Source organism: Molossus molossus, unplaced genomic scaffold, assembly GCF_014108415.1.
Source record: "Molossus molossus isolate mMolMol1 unplaced genomic scaffold, mMolMol1.p scaffold_m16_p_8, whole genome shotgun sequence".
NCBI classification, from domain to species: Eukaryota; Metazoa; Chordata; class Mammalia; order Chiroptera; family Molossidae; genus Molossus; species Molossus molossus.
Window position 1 is genome coordinate 88,591,221 of NW_023425402.1, and position 26,826 is coordinate 88,618,046.

The window sequence follows — 26,826 nt, forward strand, 5'->3', positions numbered from 1 at the left end:
GTGCACAGGGCCAGCTGCTATGATGGTCTTAGGCTTGGGTCAATCATTTCTGATAAAACAGTGAGGTAGCCCTGGCCAGTTTGGCTCAGTGTTTGGAGCGTCAGCCTGCGGACCAGAGAGTCCTGGGTTCGGTTCCCACTAGGGGCACGTACCAAAAAAACAAAACAAAACAAAATAAAACAAAAAACAGTGAAGTAAAAATGCATGTAAGAAAAAGAAGGGTATTAGGGGAAAAGGGAGGGAAGGAAAGAGGGCAGAAAGAGAGAAGGAGGGATAGACGGAGGAAGAATATATGTATGTGTTTGGGAGAGGAGTGGAGAGAGACACACGTATTTTGTATTGAGCATCAAAAGCATCTCAGTAATTTTTTTTTCATGGAATACGAAAAGAGAATGGGTAGATAATTGCCTGATTATGGTATTCAGTTTGATTATGGTATTCATTAACAATGATTCAACAACCTTCAAGCCAGCTTACCAGCATTTACGCTGCCCCCTCCAATCCATACCCTCCTCCCCTCAGTTTGAGATAGTGTTTAAGCAATTCTGGTTTTGTCACCACCATCCCCAGCTTCAAACTCTTCCAAGCCTTCTGATTACTTCTGTTTGGATGCTCGGTGACATGTGAGAGTATGTGATTAAAAGGGATAGAGTCCTGGCTGAGTGGTTCAGTTGGCTGGAGCATTGTTCTGTGCACCAAAGAACAATGATTCCCCATCAGGGCACATACCTAGGTTGTGGGTTCAATCTCCTGTCAGGGTGCATATGGGAGGGCAACTGATGGATGTTTCTTTCTCATGTCGATGCTTCTCTCTCTCTTTCTCCCCCCTCTCTCTTTTCTCCTCTCTCTAAAAAACATATTCTTAGGTGAAGATTAAAAAAAAAAGAGATAGAGCACAGTCCAGCCTTGGGATGTTAACAATTCGATGCAAGCTACTGAATTACAGTGCAGTAAGAGCTAGGGCAGACAAGTGAGCAAAAATGTTATGAGAGCACAGCAAGGTGAGAAGAGGTTGTTGAAAAATGATTCAAAGAGAAAAAAATTACACGAGTTGGATCTCAAAATATTAAGATGCAGTCAATCAAGTGGGGCAGAGCACAAGAAGCATGTGGAGTTGGGTGTCTGCATGTCAAGCCTGAAGGCAGGAATAGCCTGGCTGTCTGCAAAACAGACAGGAGTTTGGCACTGCTGATCGCAGGGTGCAAAGGAAAGGTAAGTCACAGCCAGACTGTAAATAACATTGCATGGTGTGGAAACTTTCTTCTACAAAGAGTAGCATCAAAATGTTATAATTAGGGGGTCACAACATTAAATCCACACGAGAGATCTGTCTGATGACAGAGACAGTATACTGACAGAGAAGAGAGACCTGAGACGGGGGCATGACGGAGAGAATGAAATGAAGGCGCCGGCGGAAAGACTCGGGGTGAGGGTAAGAGAGGCTGGAGCAGCTGTTTCTCCGAGATGTCTGCGTGGGTTGCTGGTAGAGTCCCTGCTCTTAGTGAAGCCATGGAAGGCTGGGAGAACAAAACAGGGACCACAAGTGGGGAGTGTGAGAACTTTAAGATGAACTGTAATGAACTGTTCAATGATTAAATGTAATAAATTGTTCAATTACTTCAATGTCAACTTAATACATTAAATCATTTATGATACGGGTTCATAACCCTTCCATGTCAAAATATAGCCTTGAGTTAAAAACATGGCTCTGAATCAAAAGAAGTTGTTTCTTTCTGTTTAAAAATAGAAAAGTCCTCTGAAAGTGGTATTGAGCTATATTTGAAAAACCTTGTACAGTTTGTACTAATCTTAAAAATTATAAAATACTTGAGCTAGGAAAGGACATTTAAGATCTTCTTGTTGAACTCTCATTTAAGGAATAAAATCATCTTAGCCCAGTGGGCATATAAATTTTGTCGAAAGTTATAAAAATGGCTGTTGGCAAAGTTGGAACCAGAACTCGAGGCTCCTGACCCCCAGCACGGGGATCTCACTAGAGCCAGGTATGTCCAGAGAGGGGTTCTGACCATGATCCAAAATAGGCTGAATTTCTCCCACAATTGTACTGCTTCAAAGAAAGCTTACAATCAGAAAGAAAAGCAAATCTTAACTTGGGCTTTGAATAAAACATTTTCAAATGCCAAGAATTCTAAGGATTAGCTTCAAATTTGTAGTTTACAGGACCACAATAGCTAATGTTTGCCAAATGTTGACACCACGCTAAATGAAGGTAAAAACATTAAAGAACGTCTGACCTTTCCAATATTTTAATTTTGTTTGGGCCAAGGTACCTAAAGGCTTCAGGAATTGTTGAAACAATTTTAATTCTATCTCAAATTGAGGTATAGATTAGAAAGTTATTCAGCATAGAAATCTTAATCACCAAAGTAAACTTTCCATGCTGTAAAGAATGAGAAGTGAAGAAATTATTTTTGGTATGTCATTCATGGCCTGAAGTTAGAGTTCAGTTTGTGGTAATGAAATTCACCCATTCTGATCAAATATTTAGAATACTGACAAAATAATTTTAATTAAGAAGGTTGAAAATATCTAAGAAATGTAATCAGTTATAATGGAGTTATCATAAATTAGGCCATTTAATAGCTCATATGGTAAAGGTGCTCTGACCGCAAAGGGGTACTCAGTGAGAGGAGAGGCCAAGGTGGATCTCCTCATCTTCACAGCCAGAACATCACTGGATCCCTTCATTAACATTACGCTGATAGAACAAACACCCATGAAAAAAACGCCAGCCATATCAAGAGTTGTGATATTATGGCAAACTAAGCCAAATACTTAGAACCTGTAAGTGTGAATTCACTGTATAGACTACCCAGTCTGTTGGGAATACTGAAGAAGCCATTCTACATCACAGATTTTAAATTATTCGGATGGAATGCAAAGTACAGAAGTCCTATGCCCCCATCCCAGCACCCTCCCTCCCTCGGTAAAGCTTTAAATAGTTCACTTTTAAAAATCAGCCATGGAGAAACTTTATGACATGAACATGGAAACCCAAGTCATTACCTCCAGGGAGTCACCTTCACAGTCTCCTTCCTCTGCGCCTCTCCCCTTCTCTTCGGTAATGGTGTTCACCATTTCAAAAAACCTATAATAAAAGTTGGTACGTGATCACTCATAATACATAAAACACTAAATAAACAAGTATGTTCCAAAGTGATTTGAAAGCCAAAAAATAGGAGCTAAGAAACAAACCATCCATATCAGTGTGAAAAATAAAAGATTTTTTAAAAAAACAACACACTTTGGTAGGATTTTCCAGAAATTTCTGACTTCAAGTAACAATAACATACACAGCACAGAATGAGAACAGTGAGGCTAGACAAGGTCACACAAATGTTAGGAGAGTAGACTTGATATCAGACAAAGATGGTTAGTATTGTGTGATTAAAGCTCCCCCATCTCTGAGGCTCAACCCTGCATTATAAAATGGGGAATATACTTATCTATCCATAGGCTGCTGTGAAGATGATTGAGGTATTTTATAAAGTGCTTACTTAGCACAGTGCACTCATTAAATATTAGCTATTACTGTTTTTGCTGCTGGTGATACTATTTAAATGGGACACAAAATAATACCTATATTCTAGAAAAGTGTCTCTAAATTCTGAGGTGGATAGTGTTGATCATTACAACATTGGATCTCGGTGACTAAAATCTTCTGCCTGAGCCCCTCAATATCATACACATGGGGCCCCATAAATACAGCCTGAGAAATACTAATGTGAACCAAAGCAGCTGGCGTATATGCTTGTGATAGAAGCCACTTCTCTTTTGGTGACAGATATATTCTTCAGGAACTCTTCTTACAAAGTTTTCTTTGTTCTGGAGACCATTTTAGAGCCAAGAAAAACAATTATGGCAAGACGCAGATCTGCTGTCCGTTCAGAGGGCAGGCCGACGGTCTCCAGACAGAAAGCAGGGAGGCGCTACGACCGGGCCTGGGGACCGCACAGGCAGGCTGTGCCTCGCACCAGCCCGAGGGAAGAGCAGTTATGGCGTGACAAGAAAAGTTTCCCCACCACAACTTAGAACCTTTCTTCTGTATCTGTACTGATGAGATCATAGAAAATAGATACTGGTCTGCCCCCAGTTCCTGGCAAAAACTCCTAAAACCTTTGTAATTCTCTAAGTGATAAGAACACTGCAAGCATCTCTTGTTCTAATATTTGGTCTTTGACTCCCATATCTGGCACAGGGCTTTTAAAACCCTTGAAAAATACATAAGTGATAAGAGAACCAGGAGCATCTTTTGTTCTGATGAGGAAACTCTGGGCAGGCACTTGGATGGGGGCTGGTCACAAGAAAGACCAAGCCATAACTAAGAGCTCGCACTTCTCAGCCTTCCCACACCCTCCTCCACAGAGGGGAAAAGGGGCTAAAAATGAGAAATGATCAAATCTGTGTGATAAAGCCTCCATAAAACTCCAGTAGTACAGGGTTCAAGGAGCTTCCAGACTGGCAAACACATCCACACCAGAAAGGTAACACATCCCAACTCCATGGGAAGAGATGCCCCTGCACTCTGGGACCCTTCTGGACCTTGCCCTATGTATCTTTTCATCTAGCTATTCATCTGTAACCTGTATCATATCCTTTTTTAAAAAATGTTCTTTATATTTATATGTTTTTAGAGAGGAAGGGAGAGGGAGCGAGATAGATAGAAACATCGATGAGAGACAGAAGCATCAACATTGACTGGCTACCTCCTGCACACCCCCTACCGTGATCAAGCCTGAAATCCAAGCCTGTGCCTAGACTGGGAACCCAACCAGCAACCTCTTAGTGCACAGGTCGATGCTCAACCGCTGAGCCACACCAGCAGGGCCATATCCTTTAATTAAACTGGTAAACGTAAGTATTTCCCCGAGTTCTGTGATCTGCTCTAGCAAACTAAATGCAAGGAGGGGCCGTTGGAACCTCTGATCTACAGCAAGTTGGTCAAAAGCACAGGTGAGATAACCTGGGCTTGCAACTGGCATCTAAAGTCAGGGAAGAAAGTCTCAGGAGAGCAGGCCTTCGACCTGTGGGATCTACACTATCCCCAGACAGATATTATTAGAAATGAGTTAAATTGTAGGATATCCAGCTGGCGTCACAGAGAATAGTTTGTTGTGGGAAAAAAACAATAACACATCTGGTGATCAGAAATGTCAGAAATGAAGTGTTCCGTATGAGAAATAAAGGAGACACATAAGAAGGGGGGGGGGAGGGAGTTTTTCTCTTACGGTACCCCTTTTTATCTATTCTTCCATCTAAGAAATAATAATTTAGTGTCTACTAGAATATAAAACTGTTCTGGCCTTTGGGAATATAACATGAACAAACAGACAGTCCACTGGGAATCTGGAGCCTGTCGATGGAGTCCTCACTCTTCTTCGTGGCACATTTCTTAAAGTTCAACGACAAGAAAAAATAAAATTCTCAATCTGATGGAAAAAAACAGTATGCTCTGATGCAGATTAAGTATCATAATGAGTTTGAGACAAAAGCAAGTTCAATCAAGGGGAAGGAGAAAATAAAAGACCTAAAAAAAAAATCTGGCTTTATAGACAGACTTTAAGATCTGGGGTTAAAGTGCTCCGCTACCCATGCAAAATTTTTCGGCATGAACATTTCTAATCAGAATATAACACATACAGTGGGATGGGAGCACAGTATAATTTTAGAAGCTTGATTCTGGAGTTACTTGTACCTGGTTCAAATCCCAGATTTTACACTTACTGGGTATATAGGATCTTTGTTTAAACTCTCCAAGACTCTATTTCTAAATTCTTTCTAACAAAGATATTAATATTACCTACATAACAGGTTTTATTTGAAGATTAACACAGATATTAGTATTGGAGTAAGCATGCCCTAAATCTTAGCTATAATTAGCATAGAAACAAATCAATGGCCTTGAGAATTTAGGTAGAAAAGGACACCATACATGTGTTAAAAATTCTTCCTTATTTCCAAGTCTTTTTACTCTACATTTTATAATAATAAAAACTAGTCAAGAATTTTGGGTTCAAGTAACATACTTTTGTACTAAGATAAATATGACTGACTGTATACTGTAGTAGCATACCAGTCACTTATAATAGGGTCAAATAATTATTATTTGAATAAGAACTACCCCCAGCAAAATTTTAAGTCTGAGCTGGATTTTACCTCATCCTGTTTCTAAATTGTCAGTCGTTTCACTAGGTCCTCACAGTGAGTCATGTATTCTAAGGGAATATGAAGTATCAAATTATTGGCTCAAGAGAAATGTACCCATTACCGTCCACAGATGTTGGGGTTATCTTTTACTAGTGTAAATCAGATCACTGACTCTTAACTCAGGCTGCCCCTCCACCAGAAAATCTAATATATTTAGTCTGCTATAGAGCCCAGGCACTTTTTACATCTTTTGGTGTTTCTAAGATGAACCAGAATTCAGAGCCATTACTGTAGATAATGGTGAGATTATTCAAAAGAACTCAGGAATGAAAATTTTGGTAGTCATATAATAAGTGAGCACTTTAAAAATGAGACATAATATTTAACTGGTAAGTCTTGGTCAATGTTTTGTCTGTGAAAAAATAAATTATGACTAAGAGAAAGCTTGATTTATTAAAGTAAGCCCCCCAAATTCTCTGATAAATATACCACATAATTATAAAATATTAGCCCAAATGAAATATTTATATAACTACACAGCCATAATTATTTGCAGGAGCTATATGTTCATTCATTAATTTAAAAAAATGATCAGGTATGCCTCGGCTAGCGTTGCTCAGTGGTTGGAGCATCTGCCTGCACACCAAAGGGTCTGGGGTTTGATTTCCAGTCAAGGGCATGTACCTGGGTTGCAGGTTCGATCCCTGGCCCCAGTCAGAGATGTGTGTGGGAGGAAACAAATCCATGTACCTCTCTTACATCGATGTTTCTCCCCCCACCCCTCCCCGCCCTCCCTTTCTCCCTAAAAAACAAATGGAAACAATATCCTCGGGTGAGGATTAACAAAAAAAATAATGATCAGGTAAGAACAATCTTTTTTACACAAACCATGACTAATACGTACTTTTTACAATGAAGTTCAGTACAGAAATAGATTTGGAAATCGTCAGAATTGTGAAGCACATAAAGAAAACAGCATCGTTCTTCAAATTTAGAAATACTAAAACAAACAGAAAGAGAATTATTCAGGGTAATCCCAATACTTGCAGGTGCTGTCATGAAAAATAAATATATTTTTATATCTGGTCCCACTTACAAAATCAATGTTGTTTACGATGAAAAGGTATAGTACTTTAAAAAGAAGTATTTCCTGTACCTACCACAATACTAGAATTATTTCATTTTCTGAGAATTATCTTCCTACTCATATCTGTAGACTGCTCTGGGGTGTGGTACGCACACAGGAGCTGTGTGTCCCTCCACCTTAGCATGGGAAAGGTGTCCTGCCTTCTACATCACTGACCTATTTGCTGGGAGGATAAGCCTAAGTAGTGACTGGCTGACTGACCGTGGTGATTCTGGTTCTCTGAGAGCTGTAGAACAACAAAATGTTTCCAAAGCAAGAAAAACAATGTGTAGAGGAAGGAAATACACCTCGTTAGTTGTAGAGATTTTACAGGAATGAAGCAATGTGGAGCCACACTTGGTTTGGACTCAGTGAGTGGTTTTCTTTATAGTAATTAAAACAATTTTGAGATTACCAATCTGTTTTACGCCAAGGGTTGGCAAATATATTCTGTAATGGGCCCAAGAGTAAATATTTCAGGCTTTGCAGGCCAAATTATTCAATTTTGCTGTTGGAGCAGCTTTAGACAATACAAAATGAATAGGTTGAGTTCCAATAAAACTTTATTTACAAAAACAGGCAGTGGACCATATTTTGCCGGGGGTGGTGTGTGTGTGTGTGTGTGTGTGTGTGTGTGTGTGTGAGGTATAGTTTGCCAATCCCTATTTTATGCCTTTGCACCTGCCATTCCTTCAGTTTAGAATGCACATTATTTTTGACTTTTATTCTTCTCATCATTTCAGTTCAAACTTAGTCCTTATTTCCTTCCCTACTTCTACCTTAAATAGAAAGACGTCCTTTTGCACCTGTTTTCTTTGAACATAGTTCTATTATTGCTCATCCCACACTGCACTGTCATTAGTTGTGAAATGTCTGTTCCCCTGGGACCTAGAGCTCTTAGAGAGCAGAGCTGAGGTCTTAGTTTTTGTGTTCTTATGGAATGGGACTCAACATTTGACATAGCTGGTGCTTAATAAATGCTCGTTGACTGACTGAGAGTTCTGAGGTGATGTAAGACAAACTGTTCTCATAGTCGAATTTTCTTCTATACCCTGTCATGTGTTTATAGAGGAGAAAGCCCAGAAAAGTTAGCTCTCTTTGAAGTCACACATTGGAACTCAAATTTCCCAACATATAAGCCAGCAGGAGCCTCATGTAAACATTCTATGTATGTCATAAATTACAACAAAGGGTATGTAGTGATGCCATGCCTAATTAAAGAAAATTAATTCCTTGGAAAATAGATACAATAAAGTAAAATTTATGTTTACCATACTAAGTGAGTTGCTTAAAAATGCTGCTATAAATAATGAGTGCTTACTAATGACATGTTTTAAAAATTAAATATTAAGAGTTATAAAGCTTTATTTGAGAAGGCATGTATTGGAAAGATATATAATGAGTCAGTCCATAATCGTGCTTGTTTCTCTTCAGATTGTTTCTCTTCAGATCATTCATAAGGTAACAGGTGGTATTACCAGGCAAACTCCAATTATCAGTGACTCACACAGCTCTACCAGTTCATGCTCCAACAAAACCAATTACTATTATGCTAAAAGCAACAGGGTACTGCATGCATATCTGACCTTCAGAAATCTATTCTTTTCTCATTTCTATTATGTGGCGAGAAAAAGTAGTAATCACAACTAATTTGGTTTAAAATTGCAGGAGTTAGTCTAGCATGAGTTCTGTAGACCAAGTATTTAAACATTTAATTGGTGGCTCTTCATTCTGAAAATACACACAACAACCTCATTTCTAAATCCCAGGAAATGGCATTTCCTAAGCCAATGGCATTAAGATGGCGATATCAGTAATGAACCAGAGTGAAGTGAGTCACTAATTCCAGAATACTTCATTAATGGTGACCTTAGGAAAGTTTTTATATAATAAATTCCTGCTGAGCCACTGTGGCTCAGTGGATTGAGTGTCGTGCCATGGATTGAGAGATTCTGGTTCGATTCCCAGTCAGGGCACATGCCTGGGTTGTGGGTTCAACCCCCAGTGGGAGCATGCAAGAGGCAGCTGATCATTTTCTATCTTTCTCTCCCCCTTTCCCTCTAAAAGAAATCAATAATATATATATTTTTTAATGAATACCCTATAATCTCACCCCATTAGTATTAGCTACAGGACATAATCTGGTGTAAGATGTTTTGGATCCATCTAAGGAGAGATTAGCTCCTGGTATACCTGAAGACCAGAAAACCACCCTATAACATAAACCAACAGCTCAACCACCCAGAGAGAACCCACATAGCTCACATTTATCTACACCTTGACTCTGACCAACAGATCACATTTACCCCTCAGTCACCAGTTTTTAAGTGAGTGACAAACACAAGAGTCAGTTCAACTAACTGAAAATTTTGTTGCAAATCTTTTTACTGTGGAAATAGTGAGACTAAAGGTTGAGGGTTTCATCAACAGAAGGATTGTTGAAGTTCTTTGCATTTTAGAATCATGACTACAAATCCTATCCAAGACATTCATACTCTTGAAGAATGTCTCCTAAGAAAATGAAATGCACCAAGGAAACTTACCTCACTCCCCTGATGGAAGAAGCGCTAAAGTTCCACTCATGGATGCCATTCTAGAATACAAGGGAAGAACAATAAAAAAGGGTCAGCAATCCAAAGTAAACTAATACAACAACAATTTTGCTTTATTGTTTTAAGTAAGATACACAGAGTAATTTTTCCTTGTGTATAATTCTTCACAAATTATAGTGGAACTTGGTTCTCAAACTTAATTCATTCCAGAAGCCTGTTCTCCCATTAGAAATAATGTAAATTGAATTAATACATTTCAGGCCCCCAAATTACTCCATTTTAACTTCTTATATACAGTACATGTTTAATGTACTGTTTAATCTGTAAATAAACACTTATTTAATTAAAGGTATCGAACCACCCCTATTAGCCTTAAACAAATCGTTTTCGGCACTCCTTCCAAGGGTGTCTTTCAGCATGCAGAATCTTTGCTTTTTCACATATCACTACCTCCAAAATGTTATCACCAGCTAACTGTTTCTTGTTTATCCAAATCAACTACAATTTTTCTACCTCTTCAAATGCCTGTGATGATTGTTTCATGAGCACTTTCACACCCTTAGCAATATCAGCACTCTTTTTTTAATAATTATTTTTTTAAAATAAAAATTTGTTAATCCTCACCCGAGAATATTTTTCCATAGATTTTTTTTTTCTTTTCTTTACTGATTTTAGAGAGAGGAAGGGAAAGGGAGAGAGAGAGATAGAACCATCGATGAGAGAGAACACTTATCAACTGCCTCCTGCACACCCCCACTGGGGATTAGCCCACAACCTAGGCATGTGCCCTGACCAAGAATTGATCCAGCAACCTCTTGGTGCATAGGTCGATGCTCAACCACTGAGCCACACTTGCTAGGCTCCAACGATTTTAGTGAAAGGGGGGGGGGGGGCATCGATGTGAGAGAGACACATCAAATGGTTGCCTCCTACATGACCCTGACTGGTGGCTGGGAATTGAATCTGCAACCCAGGTACATATGTGCCCTTGACCAGAACTGAACCCTCAACCCTTCGGTCGGCAGGCCTAACCACTGAGAAAAACTGGCCAGGGCAACATAAGCACTCTTGAGGGCCTCTTTATGTTTGAAAAGTGTGCTAGGCGTACATTTTGCCAGCAACAGAAGAAAAAAAAACACGAAAATATTCACAGCACAATTTCCTGAGATGTTAACTGCGTGAGGTTTAGTGGTAAACTGACTCATACTCGGGTATTCTCTCCTTTGTTACCCGAGAGATGCTTTTTGTATGCTGATGTATCAGCATAAAAGGGTTCTTGGGTCAAGAACTGAAGTTTAAGTTTTGTTCAACAACTGAGACATTTTTCCATGAACAACTTGGTGGAGAACTGAATTGTTCGAGATGGGAGACATTTGAGAAGCAAGGTTTGACAGTCTGGATGGAAACTGCAATTCATTCTCAAGCCACAAGGGTGATGTTTACTTAATAATTTCTGTATTTCAATAAAACAGCTACAATAGAACCTAGGAGAATTAGTCTCATTAACTTCTAAAATTTTATTTTTAGCAGATTAACCTAATAACTGTTATGCATTAATTTTCACTTTAAAAAAGCCAGTGATCAAGGTAATTTAATTATTATAGTCAAGCAATATTTCTTTTCGAAAAAGAAAAACATTAATAAAATCTCTGCAATGATTTGAAGATAACTATTTCTGAATTATCTTTAGTTAAATTTTTTAAATGAAATAGTGGTTCTAGTTCTTCAGAAAATGGTACAGCATGTATACATGTATGTATGCATACATGTATATAATGTCCATTATAGCTACAATGTGTTGTTTCTTAATTAATGCAAGATTCAATATACTAATAAAGTTAGAACATAAAAAATTTGATTATCATATGATAAACATGGGTGATTTACAAGGTCAAGATGAAAAAAACTAGGAATTTATTTCTTGAATTTATTACTAAAACTAAATTAAAATTAGTATTAAATACATGTGTCTTTAAAGTAAATAAATTACAAGATGGGTCATATTTCCTATAAAAATATGTCAGACAACAATACAAAATTAATAACAGATATTTTTGTAGAAATAAAATAGTTGCTACGTGTGTCCAAGTTTAACAAGTACTGTAGAGTAGTCCATTCAGATTACAAGTCAATTCTTTAAATGTAAAACAACCAGGAAAACAAGCTCTTACCCTTCTACTTAAAGTACTGCCAGAAGGTTGAGGTCTTGGCTGGGCCAGGGAAACGGGCAATGAAGCTGTGGCTCTGATGTGGCTCAGAACCCTCCTTTTGGCCAAAGCAACTCAGAAAGCCACCATTTATATTCATAGCAACTAGTTCTTTGCTAGGACCATGCAATTTAAATTAAACATAGACCCTGTCAAGCTTGAAGTAGATTTACTAAAAAAAATCGTTTCAACGCACACCAATCAGGTCACAGGGAAGTGACCTGAATTACCACAGAGCAAATGTTGCTGTGCATGAAGCCCAGAAAAGGCAGACCATAGAAAGGTACGCCTGGAATGTGGTTCTCTTAACCAGAGTGCACAGGGAGTTAAAATAAATAGCAGCGCGTAGCTTTAGCTTGTAATTTGAAAGTTTCTTCTAAATTCTGTGGGCCTCAGGTGACCTAAGTATATGTGACCCAGGAGCTGCAGTTGTTAACCTGCACACTACTTGCAATTAAGGCAGCCTTAAGTGCAGAGCCTGCAACTCAGTTTCTTCCTAAGGCCACTTTCAGGTCCTGAGTGCAGAGCTGACAGGGCAGGGTGCAAACCTGCAACTGAACACAACTGGAGAACACCAACAAGACCACACTGGTAAAATCTAACTTCCATCAGCCCTGTTCTGGGGGCAGCCAAAGAGAGGTTTCCCAGGTTGACTGGGCTGGTTTTGTAGGAAAGGAGTAAAGCATTTTCAGAATGTTAGGTTCCTGGAAGGTTCAAGTGCTGCCAGGAAACGTTCCATTTCAGCGGTGTTAAGCCCAGGGCCTGAGTGAGATGAAGTGATCTGGAATAAGGCTTCTCCCCACCTCCCTTGCTAGTGGGCTCTCCACATGGAGGCACTGGTGAGCTACAAAGCCAACAGGTGAGGTAAAAGGCTACTGGGCCTGTCTGGGAATCAGCGGGAATCAGGATGCCTCAAACCAATGCTCAACATTATTTAATCAGCACAAGCACTATTTTCTAGGAACTGGTTCGTCTTAGATCCCATGCCTCAGCTAGGGCAAGAACAGGAACTAGGAGTTAATATTAAGGTAAGGTGGCAGGAATTATATACTGTGGTGGACATGGTTTCCTAGGCAACAGCCCTTCCCTAAAGGCCTTCTTTGCTAACAAAATACGGATTTTGTTCAGGTTCAGATGGCAATGTTTAGAAATAGTGACACTGATTAGTCTAAATCAGCCATGGCAAGTCCATTTCCCTTGCTGGTGATTGGTTTAGGCACGGTCACATGATGCAACTTTTTATAAGGAAAGGGTGTGACCCTCCTCCTCTGGATGCAGTCTGTATGATGTGATGCTTGGAGCTGCTATTTAGACCACCAGTGAAAAACCAAGAGCCTATAGAGAAGTCAACCCAGAATTCTGACACTGTCAAGCCACTGAAATCAGTACCAGAATGAACCCACCTCAGAAGTTCTTGTAATATGAGATAACATTTCCTAATTACTTAAGCCACTTTTAGTTGGGAGTTTTGTAGCTAAAAGTATTCTTGAGGGATGAGAACATAGTATCACCAAAATCTAGAGCCTGAGGGAAACATATTCCCCTCATAAATTTCCTCGTCCTCTCAGAATGTCCATGGGCTGGAGCTAGAGTGAGGTCAGCACTTAGTACTCCAATGAGTCCCTGTTGTCTACTACCTTTGCCTGAGAAGCCACAAGATAAGCCCGAAGTGCTTAAATGTTAAACTTAAAAGGAGGGGAATTCTAAATAACAACCATTTAAAATATTTTGCAAATAACTTCTCTGTTCCTCAACCTAGGTTTTTCTTTTACGAGCACAACATGCAAGCTTTCTTCAAGTACTAACTTACTTTAAGTAGTAACCATCTACTGAACAAAGGGAGAACAGTTAAAAGATTGGGATTTCAATTAATTTTTCCATGAATGTAGAGTAACTCTAAGAGTCCCTGAACTCTTGGGAATTTGTGCCATGATCTTCAAGTTTTGAAAGTTGCAAAATGAAGTATATACTAGCTCATGTAACTGTTCATTCCACAGTTAGAATAAAAACATCTAGAGAAGTGAGTAAAGAAATAAATGATAGATGAAAAGCAACATTCTGTTACTCTACTTTCAGAAAAAAATTTTAAACATTTGATGACAAAAACAATCCATTTCCTGTTTAACATAAGGTATGTTAAACCTTTTGCTTATCTGTTATTTAATTATAGTTATTACAGCTGCTTTAAACAAACAATAATAACACAGTGATATTTTTATTGCTGGTCCTCATTCCAATTGTATCACTTTTGTTTTTAAAAACAGACAAAAAGAGCAGTGGCGATGAATATACCACGGATAAAACTAGGGTTTGCAAAAAAAAAATTAACAAATTCAAAACAGAAACTAAATGATTTAAGAAACCTTAAATTTTAGACACTAACATTTTTAGCACTAAAGGTAACAGGAAATGGGCAATATGCAAATGTGGAAATTCTTCTTGATCAAAAGATGGTAAGAAAAGACAATTTACAGCAAAAATCTTCAACCCTTCCTTCTTCATGCACTCACTTACAGCCTAATATATTTATTTCTTAGCATAATATAAAAACTGTCTCAAAACAATTGTCACAAAACAAAAGAATCAATACAAGGCTAACTTGACTGAATGAAGAACCCCCAGAAAGGAAAAATGACAACAAGCTAGAAACAGTACCATTTCGCAAAAATCTCTGGCTTACTTTCTGTTCTTTTTCTGTCTTCCAAAGACTTCTGGCTCTCCACTCATTTTCCAGGGCCTTGCTAATTGCTAATTCCTTTAGCCCCATTCTGTTTCCCAGTGTCCTTGGACAACCTTGCTCTTTCCAATCAAGCCTTTGAAAAATCTCCTCTGCCAGATAATGATGTTTACCTCTCCTAACCTTTTTTAGTTTTTGTAGTTTCAACTGGGTGACTGCTCTACTTCTGCTTGTGAGTACATGTATGCATATACTTTAAAATAATGTGAATAAAACACTGTGCACTTTAAAACAATGTTAATAACATGTAAACTGAAAGTTTTATTAGTTATTACTGATTTTGATTCTGGACAATTACACTCGGAAGAATGCCATCATGGCAGCTATAGATCTGAACTTCTAATGACTCCTTCCCTGGGTTTGATTGATTTGCTAGATAAGATTACAGAACTCAGAAAAACAGTTTATTTACTAGATTATCAGATTATTATTAAAGGATATAACTCAGGACCAGCCAGATGGAAGAGATGGACAGGGCAAGGCATGTGGGAAGAGTCATGGAGCTCCTGTGCCCTCTCTAGACAGCCATTCTGCCCACATATCCACATGTTCCCCAATCTGGAAGCTCCCTGAACCATGTCCTTATGGGTTTTCACAGAAGCTTTACTACATAGGCATAATTGATTAAATCACTGACAATTAGTGGTTGATTCAACCAACCACCAGCCCCTCTCTCTCCTCCCCAAGGTCAGAGGGTAGGACTGAAAGGTTCAACTGTCTAATCACAGGCTTGGTTCTCCAGCAACAAGGCCCGTTCTTAGGCCAATCCAAAAGTCACCTCATTAACATAGCAGAAGACACCTTATGGCTTTCAATGCCTACAAAATTCCAAGGGTTGTTTTTTTTTTAGGAGCTCTGTGCCAGAAACAGGGACTAAGATAAAAGATATATTCCTTACTATAAATCACATCACAGCTCCCTAATAACATGAACACTGCCAAATGACTGCTGCCATGTCATCTACAGAACTAAACAAGGTTAAATTCTGGGGTTTCAATATTAGGGTTTAGTCTATATATTTACTGCTGTGATGTTATTGTTGTTACTACTGTTAAAATACACTGAGCATTTATTATATGCCAGGGTCTGTGCAATACACTCGACCTACATTATTGCAATTACTGTTCACAACAACTTCTGAGTGGATATTATTATAATTCCATTCTACAGATAAGAACTGCAGCTTGGAGAAGCCATGGTGCTCAAGGGCAGTGATAGGATTTGAATCCAAGTCTACTGACTCAAAGTCCATATTTTTAAAAATTGCAACCCCATGCCTCCAAGCATACTTCTTGATACATTTTTTTTTTTTTTTCTTTATTTATTTTCCCCTTTTCATCATTTAACATACCTACATATTTTATTTATTTGTTCCTTGTCTGTATCCCTGGTAGAAGGTAAGTAACATTGTTAGCATAGGTAGCTGGTTAGGATTAATAAAGGAAGGGAACAAATGCAATCAGACATTAAGCCTAATAAACTAGGGAGCTAAAACAGACATTAAGCCTCATTCATTAGGCAGCTGCAACATTCATAGGCACCCCAGAGGACTAGTGCATCCAGAAAGAAATCACTTTCCAATCTCCCTGGGGGAAACCCTCCTCCCCCTACCATTACTGAGGAGGAAGGATAAAATAGCAGGGGAAATTCCTTTGCTAGGCACATGCTCAGTAGAAATCAAGATGGCCCAGGGGGAGGTAAGCTCATGCTCAGTAGAAACCAGATGACAAACAGAACTATGGGGCATTTGCAGTAGGAGCCAAGTGCAACATAAAGGGGCAGAGTCTAGTCTGGGAAAAGAATCAGACTGGATAAGGGCACAGAACACAGGAAGGTCCAGGAAAGGTTTTGGTTAGGAGGAGGGCAGCACAAGCCCAGGAAAACCTAGTCAGTAGGTTGGATAGTTTGAAAGAAGGCCTGCTTGCCCGGCAGGTGTGGCTCAGTGGTTGAGCATTGACCCATGCACCAAGAGGTCACTGGTTCGATTCCCGGTCAGGGCACATGCCCAGGTTGTGGCCAGATCCCCAGGGTAGGGCATGCAGGAGGCAGCCAATCGATGTTTCTATCTTTCTCTCCCTCACCCTTCCTCTCTCTCTAACACCAATAAAAAAGGAAAAAAAAAGAAAGCTCGTTTGGTCTTGAAAACCAAGAAAATATATGGAAGATTATTAAGGATCTTGGAACAGATGCTACTAGAGCCTGCCCACCCTCTATATTCCCGAGGGCATATATTTCCCTTCACCCCAATAAATCTTGCCACTGTGCTTAAACTTCTCCTATGCGTGTACCCTTTGAAATTCCTTTCTTGCAATACTGCAAGAACCCATTTTCATCAGCACTACCACAAGGGCAGGAATTTTGCTTATTTTGTACACATCTGTTTCCTCATGCCTAACAGAGTCTGGTAGTGAGTACCTGCCACAGAGTAAGTACTGAATAAATATTTGTTGAATGCATGGATATTTAAGGAAAATGATACGGGTATTTTGGAAAACAATTACAAAAGAACCCCACAAAACTGCTCTCATTTCTGTTGTTTATCCTGTGGATCAAGTTTCTATTTTTAAAAAAACAGTGGGATGATTTGTACATACATTAAAACTGATGAAATATGTAAATGGAAAGGTTTATCCAAACAACTGCTATGAGTAGAAATGAGAGTGTTTAAGATCCTTCTGCAAACCAGTGTCAGCACAGCCCACAGCGGAGCCAGTGGCTAATCGGAGATGTAGCAGTTACTTAGATAACCAAATTGCAGACATGTAACAATAACTATAATCGTACCAGTATAAGACTAGAACTAGTGTTATTCAACAAGCTTTCTAGAATTAAGACATGCAGCCTTTTTTTTTTTATCCTCACCGGAGGACATTTTTGCATTTATCTTGATAGAGCAGGAAGGACAGAGGGAGGAAGAGAGAGAGAGACAAACAATGATGTGAGAGACACATCTAGTGGCTGCCACCCACACGACCCCAAACGGGGCCAGGGACAAACTGCAACAGAGGTACATGCCCTTAGCGGGAACCAAACCCAGGAGACTCTGGTCTGCAGGCCAACGCTCTAACAGCTGAGCCAAACCGGCCAGGGCAAGACATGCAACTTTTAATCATATATTTTAAGAACCAGTTCTTCAGTTCATAACTTAATTTATAGCAAAACTTTACAAAACAAAAGAAATATGCCAATTTAAAGTGCACTTTGGGTGCTTATTTCATCTATAATAAAATCAAAATGGCTCAATTATATTTTATTAAATGAACTGAAATCCATAACCTAAATTTAACACATTTTATATTACAGAATGTATTTATGCCAGGATAAATACATAATCAAACTATTCTTAACTAATGCAGATATTTGCTGGTATATATACATGCTGAAAGCATGTGAAATTCTTCACTATTATGACTCGTCTTATTGCCATTTACCTCATCATCAGGAAGCACGTGCCAAATAGATATTGTCTTTTCCTCAACTTCATTGTTGATAGACAAATACGAAGGTTGATAGATTTTGGTTGGTTCTAATATTAATACCTTGAAAACATAAAACAAAAAAATTAATATTAGTGACTTAAGAGTCAAACCATGTAGAGTTGACATAACACAGTACTGATGATATGATGAGGCTCTGGGTTCACTGCTGGAGTAAAACCATTTAAAATACTGACTATTGCCATTCTAGGAGTCCTTTGAGTGTTTTATGGTATTACAAAACTACAATAAGTTCCAATAATACATCACCTTTTATTGCTAAAGAACTTGAAAATAAAATTTTTAAAGTCCTATATTGATTTGGATATCCCCAAGGAATCTACTGATGGTACTTTTTAAAAGCTTTTATTTTATCAGGCAATAATGCTCTATTTCTATAAATATAAATGTGTCAAGGAAAGGCAGATGTGGTAAAACAAATAATTCTGTATAAGGAAAGGAAAAAACTCCATATATAGAATGTCACATACTTTAGGTTTTCTGCTGCCACACCTTATGATAAAGATGTATGGTTTTCATACCCATGTAAAAGGAATGAGAAATGATTTTGGTTATTATTGAAAAGAATTTATATACAAACCAAAAAAATGGACACAGATGTATAAAATAAAAATGTTTTTACACTGTCTTCATGATTCAAATGATATGTTTAATAATGATAGGTTTAGCCTTGTGATTAAAAAATAAGAGAGAAAAATAAATCTTGCTCTTGTTTTGGAGATATATGAGGGGTATGTGATAACTGAATTCAGAATCTTCATCGAGAAACTGCATGATATATATTATTACTAATTATCTCATTTTAGGAGCACATAACATTAAAATACTACACATGCCCTTATTTCAAAGGTGCTGTAACTATTATCTATTTTGCATAGATGTTTAAAGGCACCTGCCTAGCTTTTTTTTTTTTTTTAATGTTTTTATTGATTTTTTTTTTTAGAGAGGGAGGGAGACAGAACTTCGACATGAGAGAGAAACATGGATCAGCTGCCTCCTGCACGCCCCCTACTGGGGATTGAGCCCACAACCCCGGCATGTGCCCTGATTGGGAATTAATTGAACTGGGACGACACTCAATCCACTGACCCACACCGGCTGGATGGCACCTGCTTAGCTTAAGTTTCCTATTTAGATTTAAGCAGAAATGTTAAAAATAATAAAAAAATAAAGCTAATGACTAACTAGCAGAGAAACTGGAATAATTCTTTCTGCTCCACTGCTTAAAACTGAAGATAACTGCCCTGGCCAGTTTTGGCTCAGCGGTTAGAGCGTCAGCCCGTGGACCAGGGAGTCCAGGGTTCAGTTCCCGCTAAGGGCACACGTACCTCAGTTGCAGTTTGTCCCTGGCCTCGGCTGGGGTTGTGCCGGGGCAACCACTCGATGTGTCTCTCTCACATCAATGTTTCTCTCTCTCTCTTCCCCCCTCTCTCCTTCCCACTCTGTTTGAAGATAAATGCAAAAATATCCTCGGGTGAGGATAAAAAAACAAAAAATAAAAAAATGAAGATAATTGCCTTTTTAGAACTTATCTTGTATCAAGCAAGTTTTACCAACTAAAAGGGGAGGAAAAACCCTTCAGAAGACTCTGTCAATAAGGAATTCAGAATACATTATAACCTAAAGTGCAGCCTAAACAGAAAACTCAGCCATACACTGCAAACTCAACGTATTTTTTTTTACAATAAACTTACCATAACAGTATTTAAGTTAAAGTACAGAGAACTAGAGAAATGAGATTAGAAAAACAACATTTTCTTTACTCTTTACTATAAAAACTTTTAGTGCATAAAGACTTCTTGGTCAGGCTCTAGCTATGAAAATAAGATAGAATTATACCATAAATAAACATACAGTAAGAGCCTAAAGGGGAACATATTCTGATTCATGAACATACTAAGTGAATCAAGGTCCAACTTTCAATCAACAGAGTTAAAGTGGTACTGGTTGATAACGAAAAATTTTCAATCTAAAGTTTGCAGAAATAGTGCTCTCAAATCTGAGTGTCCCAGTGCTTATGAAATTAAAACAAGTAATAGGGAATAAAAGGTGGGTTCCCATCCCAAAATAGCATCCAAGTCATTGCACTGGCAAATGAAAATATACCTTGTTCCCTAATTACATGGGCACATTATCTAACATCAGAAAAGCACAGCACCATGTTCTCTCCTGTCTTTTTTTTTTTTTTATCCTCACCCAAGGATATTTTCCCATTTTTTTGTTCTGACAGAGTGGGGGAGGAGGAGAGGAAGAGAGAGAGAAAGAGAACCATCAACGTGAAAGGGACACATCGAGTGGCTACCACCTGCAAGACCCAACCAGGGCCGGGGAAAAACTGCAACCGAGGTACGTGCCCTTAATGGGAACCGAACCCGGGTCTCTCTGGACCGCAGGTCGATACTCTAATCACTGAACCAAACTGGCCAGGGCTCTCCTGTCTTCTTATATTGTGTGCTTATCATTTTCTCAGGTATTTTCAATAGATAAAAATCTGAATTATGTGTTCCTGCCTTGAGATAGAGAATAAACACTGGTTGGAATTATCATCATCTAGTATTTGTTGAGCCCTTTGATCTGCCCTTGAAATGACAAAATATGAAGCACCAGTAGCATGAATTTTGGAGGTCACAGTAAAGCTGAAAAAGGACAAAAAAGAGGCAATTTGATAAAACTATCACATTTCAACTCACTTGAGAGTATATACATTCTTGCTTTTAGTTTCTAGTCTTTCATGTTGATTAACACTATAATCAACTGCTACCTTCATGTATCTGAAGAAATGAAGAAAGATAGCAAGGCCTATAAACTATAAAAAGTAGATATTAACTGAATTATCACACTTTACTTCCTCTCACCTGACATTAGGTAATGGATTGATGTTCACCTAACTTTTTAATGTAGGAAGGAAAGAAAATATAGACAGAACAGAGGCAAGAGAAAAAGACTGAACTGAACCTAAATAATAATACATGATGGAACCATTCAAATAATTTCCCAAAGAACTTTCACCTGCTTTCTATTGCCCAGGGTCACAGTTTTTCTTAGAGGAATGGAATGGCTATGGTAGTGAGACAGATGGAGAAAGTCAAATTAAATTATTTTCTAATATAAGTCATTCTGGTTTTAGTAAGACCTACTTCAAAAGGATGTTATCACTCCAATCAAGATGCTACTCTAAGGGGACATGGTAAGTTACAATAACTGATAGTCCCACAGGTACCAGAAGCTTGCCTTTTTCTATGCGATAGAACATGGTAGCAAACTCCAATGATTGCAGGGAGTAGGCCTGGTGGGACAGGTAAATGATTGAAGCAGGATGAATGGACTGTAATCAACATCTAGCAGTTAGTTGGCTCAGCAGATTGTTGCTTTTGGAATGTGCAGTCACAAATTGCCAGTCCCTTTCATTTTTTAAGAGCAGTTGAAAGTCTGGAGTTTTATGAGAAATCTTCTGATTTTTCACTTGAATTTTTTATAAACTTTATTTTTCGGTTGAAATAGTCCACATTTTCATCCATTTTGTCTATCTTTTCCTCTTGTTTAACATGGTAATTATGTTATTTTAAGTCCTTATATGGTATCTCCAATATGCCAATCACCTCTGGGTCTGCCTTTGTTGGTTGTCTTAGCTCTTCATTATCAGTCTTTTTTCCTGCTTCTTAACATGTCTAGTAATCTTTGATTACATCGGAATTACATTACAGGTGCTTTGAATTATATCTTTCCAGAGATATTTTTTTTCTAGTTAGCAGTTGAATTATCAGTATCACCTTGATTCTATCAAGGCTTAGTTTTATTCTGGTTTTGCTAGGGTGAGTCTATTTTAGTTTTGTCGTTACTCCTGAAGCATGGGTTTCTGTCTCAACTAAGAGCTTGGGGTATTCACCAAGATCTCATCACTCTAGTTTGATAATGAAGAGCTAAGACAACCAATAGAGGCAGGCCTAGAGGTGATTTGCATATTGGAGATACCATATAAGGACTTCAAATAACATAATTACCATGTTAAACAACAGGAAAAGATAGACAAAATGGATGAAAATGTGGAGTATTTTAACTGAAAAATAAAGTTTATAAAAAATTCCAACATCTTATCCCTGCATGGCTTAAGCTCTAGAGTATCTCCTCAGCTTTCAGCCTTCCAAAAGATGTTCTCTGCCACTTCTGGTCATGATCTCCTAAATAGCAAGGGAACTTACCTTGATATGGTTTATTTAAGCCACAAAGGTCTCATCTAAAATCCAATTTTAGCCCTGGCCAATTTGGTTCAGTGGTTGGAGCGTCGGCCTGAGGTACAGAGAGACCCGGGTTCGGTTCCCGCTAAGGGCATGTACCTAGGTTGCAGTTTGTCCCTGGCCCTGGTTGGTCGTGCGGGTGGCAGCCACTCGATGTGTCCCTTTCACATTGATGTTTCTCTCTCTCTCTCTTCCTTTCTCTCCCTCCCGCTCTATCTGAACAAAAAATGGAAAAATGTCCTCGGGTGAGGATAAAAAAAAAAAAAATTAAAATCCAATTTTAATCAACGACTGGGATCTATAATTGTGTTTATTCACAGTGTGCTTACCCCTTGTTTACATTATCTGAAATAGCCAGGCAGAATCCTGGGTTTCACTCTTCAAGGCTCCCCCTTTTCCAAATGCCTGCCCCTTAGACTCTGGCTGCCTCAGAGCCCCAAACACTGATACATGCCTGCTCTGCCCAGTGAGAATGCCATACCCTACACCAGGCTCCACCTCCTTGGGCCGTGGCTAGAAAAATGACCTTGGAGAAAAACTAGTGGCTGAAGGTGGTACTCCACTCAACTACCTCCCCTCCAAGGATTGCTGTACTGTGATCATTGCTGTTTTATGCCTCCAAACAGTTGTTTTGTATATTTTGTCCAGATTTTATAGGTACTTGTAGCAACACCAATACCACTTACTCCATTAGCCAGCACTGAAGGTCCAACTCTTTATTTTTAAATGGTGGCAAAAAATCCTACTTTTCTTCTAAATGACTGAGTGGTCTTTTAAATGCATAAACTTAATTGTATGCACAACCTCACATGTAGTAAGAGAAACACTAATTAAAACCACCCCAATTACCATTTTTCATCTCTAAGTTTAGGAAAAGTACAGCTTTGATAATACATTTTTTTGAGAGACTTTGGAAAAGCAGTCAGCTTCACATGTTGATAGTGGGGATGTCAAATGATACAGTCCTTACAGAGGGCAGCATGACAATATGAATCAATTCCACTTCTGGGAATTTATCCTACAGATATATTTGCACATATGCAAAATGGCATAGATATAATGGTTATCTCACTTTAATTTCGTTTTTTTGACTAGTCAATGATACTAATTTTCTCTTCGCATAATTTGCCCATTTTTCTTTTCCTTTTGCTTATAAATTAGGAATTGGTTGGGGTTTGTTGCCTATTAGGTAAATTGATCATTTTGCAACATTAATAATAAATATTCTTTCCCTGTCTAGCATTTGCCATGTTTATGGTGTTTTTTCACCGAACAAAGATTTAAATTTTTAATGAAATCAAATTGGTCAATATTTGCTGTTTGGGTTTCTAGGTCCCTTTCATACTTAAGAAGATCCCTCTCACTTGGACTATATACCTATATTCTATTAACTTATCTCTTCATATTTTCTGGTTTTATTTTTTACATTCACATTATAATAGACTAATTCATATTAAGCTAACTTAAATCCACTCACAATAGCTAATAAGAATGGTCACCTTTCATATCTAATTTTCTAGTCAATCAAGTCAATGGTCAATTAAATACTTCAGGTCTGTGCTGTCTTCTCTCACCAACACATTTACTGGCATCAGCGCACCAGCTCAAGGCAAGCTGCCAGCTCCCTCTGAGAGAGTGTTTTCCTAGCTACTCATAATCTAGGCTAGAAAATACAGTGAAGTGTTTTAGTTTGAAAGGCTTTTCAACTAAAGATCCTGCTGTGTTTAAAGCTTCGAATAAAGAAAGCCTGTTAATGCCAGCAATGGATTTAATTAAATCAAACAGATGATACTATCAACAAGAACTACAAAACAAGATCTTGTGAAAAAAAAATGAGTTGTCACCACCTCTGGGTATGGAAAATTGAGACTAGGAGCTCAAGCAGAAAGAGGTATGGCAGCATTTTGATGTGGGAAGAGATCGGTGCACATAGTGCATGGCCAGTAATTCTTGCAACGGATGCTAAAGCTATACTGATGTACATGGCATTCTGAGAGCTGTCAAGATGGGGATGGCACCAGTTGAAAAGATGAGCATATATTTTTTTAAGTGCTTGTGTGTGTGTGTCTATTATACATTCAAATATATATATATCTAAAGTTTGATAAAAACCAGCCAAAAGGAGTTGCAGATCAAAATCTACAAGTTATCATTTCCCATGACCTAAAAGCGTTGTTGTAAAGAGTGATTGTGGATACTACATCTAACTCTGACTCATGTGGGTAATGAGTGGTGGAGATGGAATAAAAACGCAGGTGAGCATAATACTTTTCCCCACAATAATGGCAATTGATATTGATGACAACGTCAACAAAACTGTAGTCTGAATTAAAAGTACCCATCTGTCTGGTCTGAAAAAAGGAAGTGACTTACTGAACTAAGAGAGAATATTTTCTTGGGAAAGTGTACTTAACAACTTATGAAAAGAAACCACCAAATTCCATGGCAAAACATAAAAATGTATCTCATTTCTCTGAGTTTGAGAAGTTATTTTAAAAAATAAGGTAAAGCAAACCAATGTGCAGAAAATAAATGTATTAACCATATGACTGTTGTTTTAGGGCATGAAAATCAGCACATAGAACTGTTACAATGACAGTGCAAGATATACTTTAAATAAAAGAAACAAAATAGAACTATAATTAGAGTTAAGTTAAATGAAGAGTACTCACTGGAAACCTAACTACAGTAACATCTGTCTTTGTGGCCTCGACCAGGAAATCCATCCAGAAGTCCACAAGTTCCTGTATGGCCACAGGCTGTTCAGTAGTCAGTTTCACAAAATGTTTATATATCAAAATTGTCTCTACAATAGACCTGAGGTACCTAAACATTAAAAGATATAAAACACATAAGAGGCAGATTTAGAACCATCTGTTCCTATGTATCCCAGTCTTATTCTGTAAGTGTAAATATAGCATTAAAAATTATGCATTCAGATTCACCAAACATTATTATTTCTTGCATCATGGCCTTTCCCACATTATCTCATTTAAATCTCATAATAATTCAATAAAGCAGACTAATTTATACCCATTTTAAAGATAAGGAAACTGAGGCTTAAAGGGCTTAAATAACTTGGACCGGGTGACACATGACTTTTAAGATGAATATTATGCCGAGGGAAATAAACCAATCAGAGAAAGAGAAGTAACCAGATGATCTCACTTATTTATGAAACATGATGAACAAAATAAGCTGTTAACCAAAAGAGATCCATAGTCATGGAAGTAGGGAACAGACTTAACAAACCTTAAAGGAATGGAGAGTAGAAGGGGTGGGAAGAGATAAACCGAAGAACTTATATGCATATATGCACAACCAATGGACACAGACATTAGGTTGGGGAAAGCAGGAGGGGATGGTAGGGGGAAAAAGGGGGACATCTGTAATACTTTTTGTTTTGTTTTTTTTATCCTTACCCGAGGACATCTTTTGATATTTTGTTCATAAAGAGTGGGAGGGAGAGAGAGAGAAAGAAACATCGATGTGAAAGGGATACATCAAGTGGCTGCCACCCACACAACCCAACCAGGGCCAGGGACAAACTGCAACCAAGGTACGCGCCCTTAGAGGGAACCGAACCCGGATCTCTCTGGACCGCAGGCCGACGCTCTAACCGCTGAGCCAAACCGGCCAGGGCCATCTGTAATACTTTCAACAATAAAAAAAATAATGCCTATATTCTATTCAAGGAAGTGGTTAATGCATTTGTTTTAAAATATACTTCCTTAAGAAAGTTTTTCTAAATAGACTATAAGAGGTCATTATTTTGCAACTCAGCTTATATATCACATAAATATCCCCAAATCTGCTAAGACAGCTAGTGCCTCCAAAAAAAAAAAAATCAGCAATATTGAGAAACAAGATAATTATGAGATAATAGATATGCAAGCACACTGTAAACTATAAACTAACATTAAGTTAATGGAAATTAAAAGTATTGTTTCATGGTTATTACTATAGCATAAAATAATGTCTGTTTTCTTGTCAACAAAAGCCAGGATACCAAAAACAAAATCACTTGTGCTTCAGTCTTGATCTCCTGTACAATCAGAATGGTTTTCATAAAGAAATAAATTTGGCTGCATTTATTGGATCATGTATTTCATGTCATTTGCTGAATGCCCACTGTAAACACACTACCGACAATATAGCACTATTCTCCAGTTATGCACAGTGCTGAGGAGATAGAGGTAGCACCAAGTGATCAATACCAGTGGAGGTATAACTAAACAAATATGACAAACAAAAGTCATACTGTCAATATCAATAGAGATGTAACTACAGGATGCAGAAACATG

At 38.2% G+C, this 26,826-nt stretch overlaps 1 protein-coding gene across 3 annotated transcripts in view; it reads right to left on the reverse strand.

Moving 5' to 3' along the window:
- The window catches only part of MAP3K5 (mitogen-activated protein kinase kinase kinase 5), a 203,011-nt gene that overhangs the window by 50,257 nt on the left and 125,928 nt on the right, over window positions 1–26,826 (reverse strand). For 2 of the 3 annotated variants that reach the window (XM_036247956.1, XM_036247957.1), the window contains exons 10-14: window positions 25,195–25,348; window positions 18,222–18,329; window positions 9,838–9,887; window positions 7,073–7,168; window positions 3,028–3,109 (exon numbers count right to left, since the gene is read on the reverse strand). In XM_036247956.1, the coding sequence (XP_036103849.1) occupies window positions 3,028–3,109; window positions 7,073–7,168; window positions 9,838–9,887; window positions 18,222–18,329; window positions 25,195–25,348 (490 nt within the window). The remainder of the gene's footprint in view (window positions 1–3,027; window positions 3,110–7,072; window positions 7,169–9,837; window positions 9,888–18,221; window positions 18,330–25,194; window positions 25,349–26,826) is intronic. The other variant, XM_036247958.1, reaches the window with a different exon arrangement.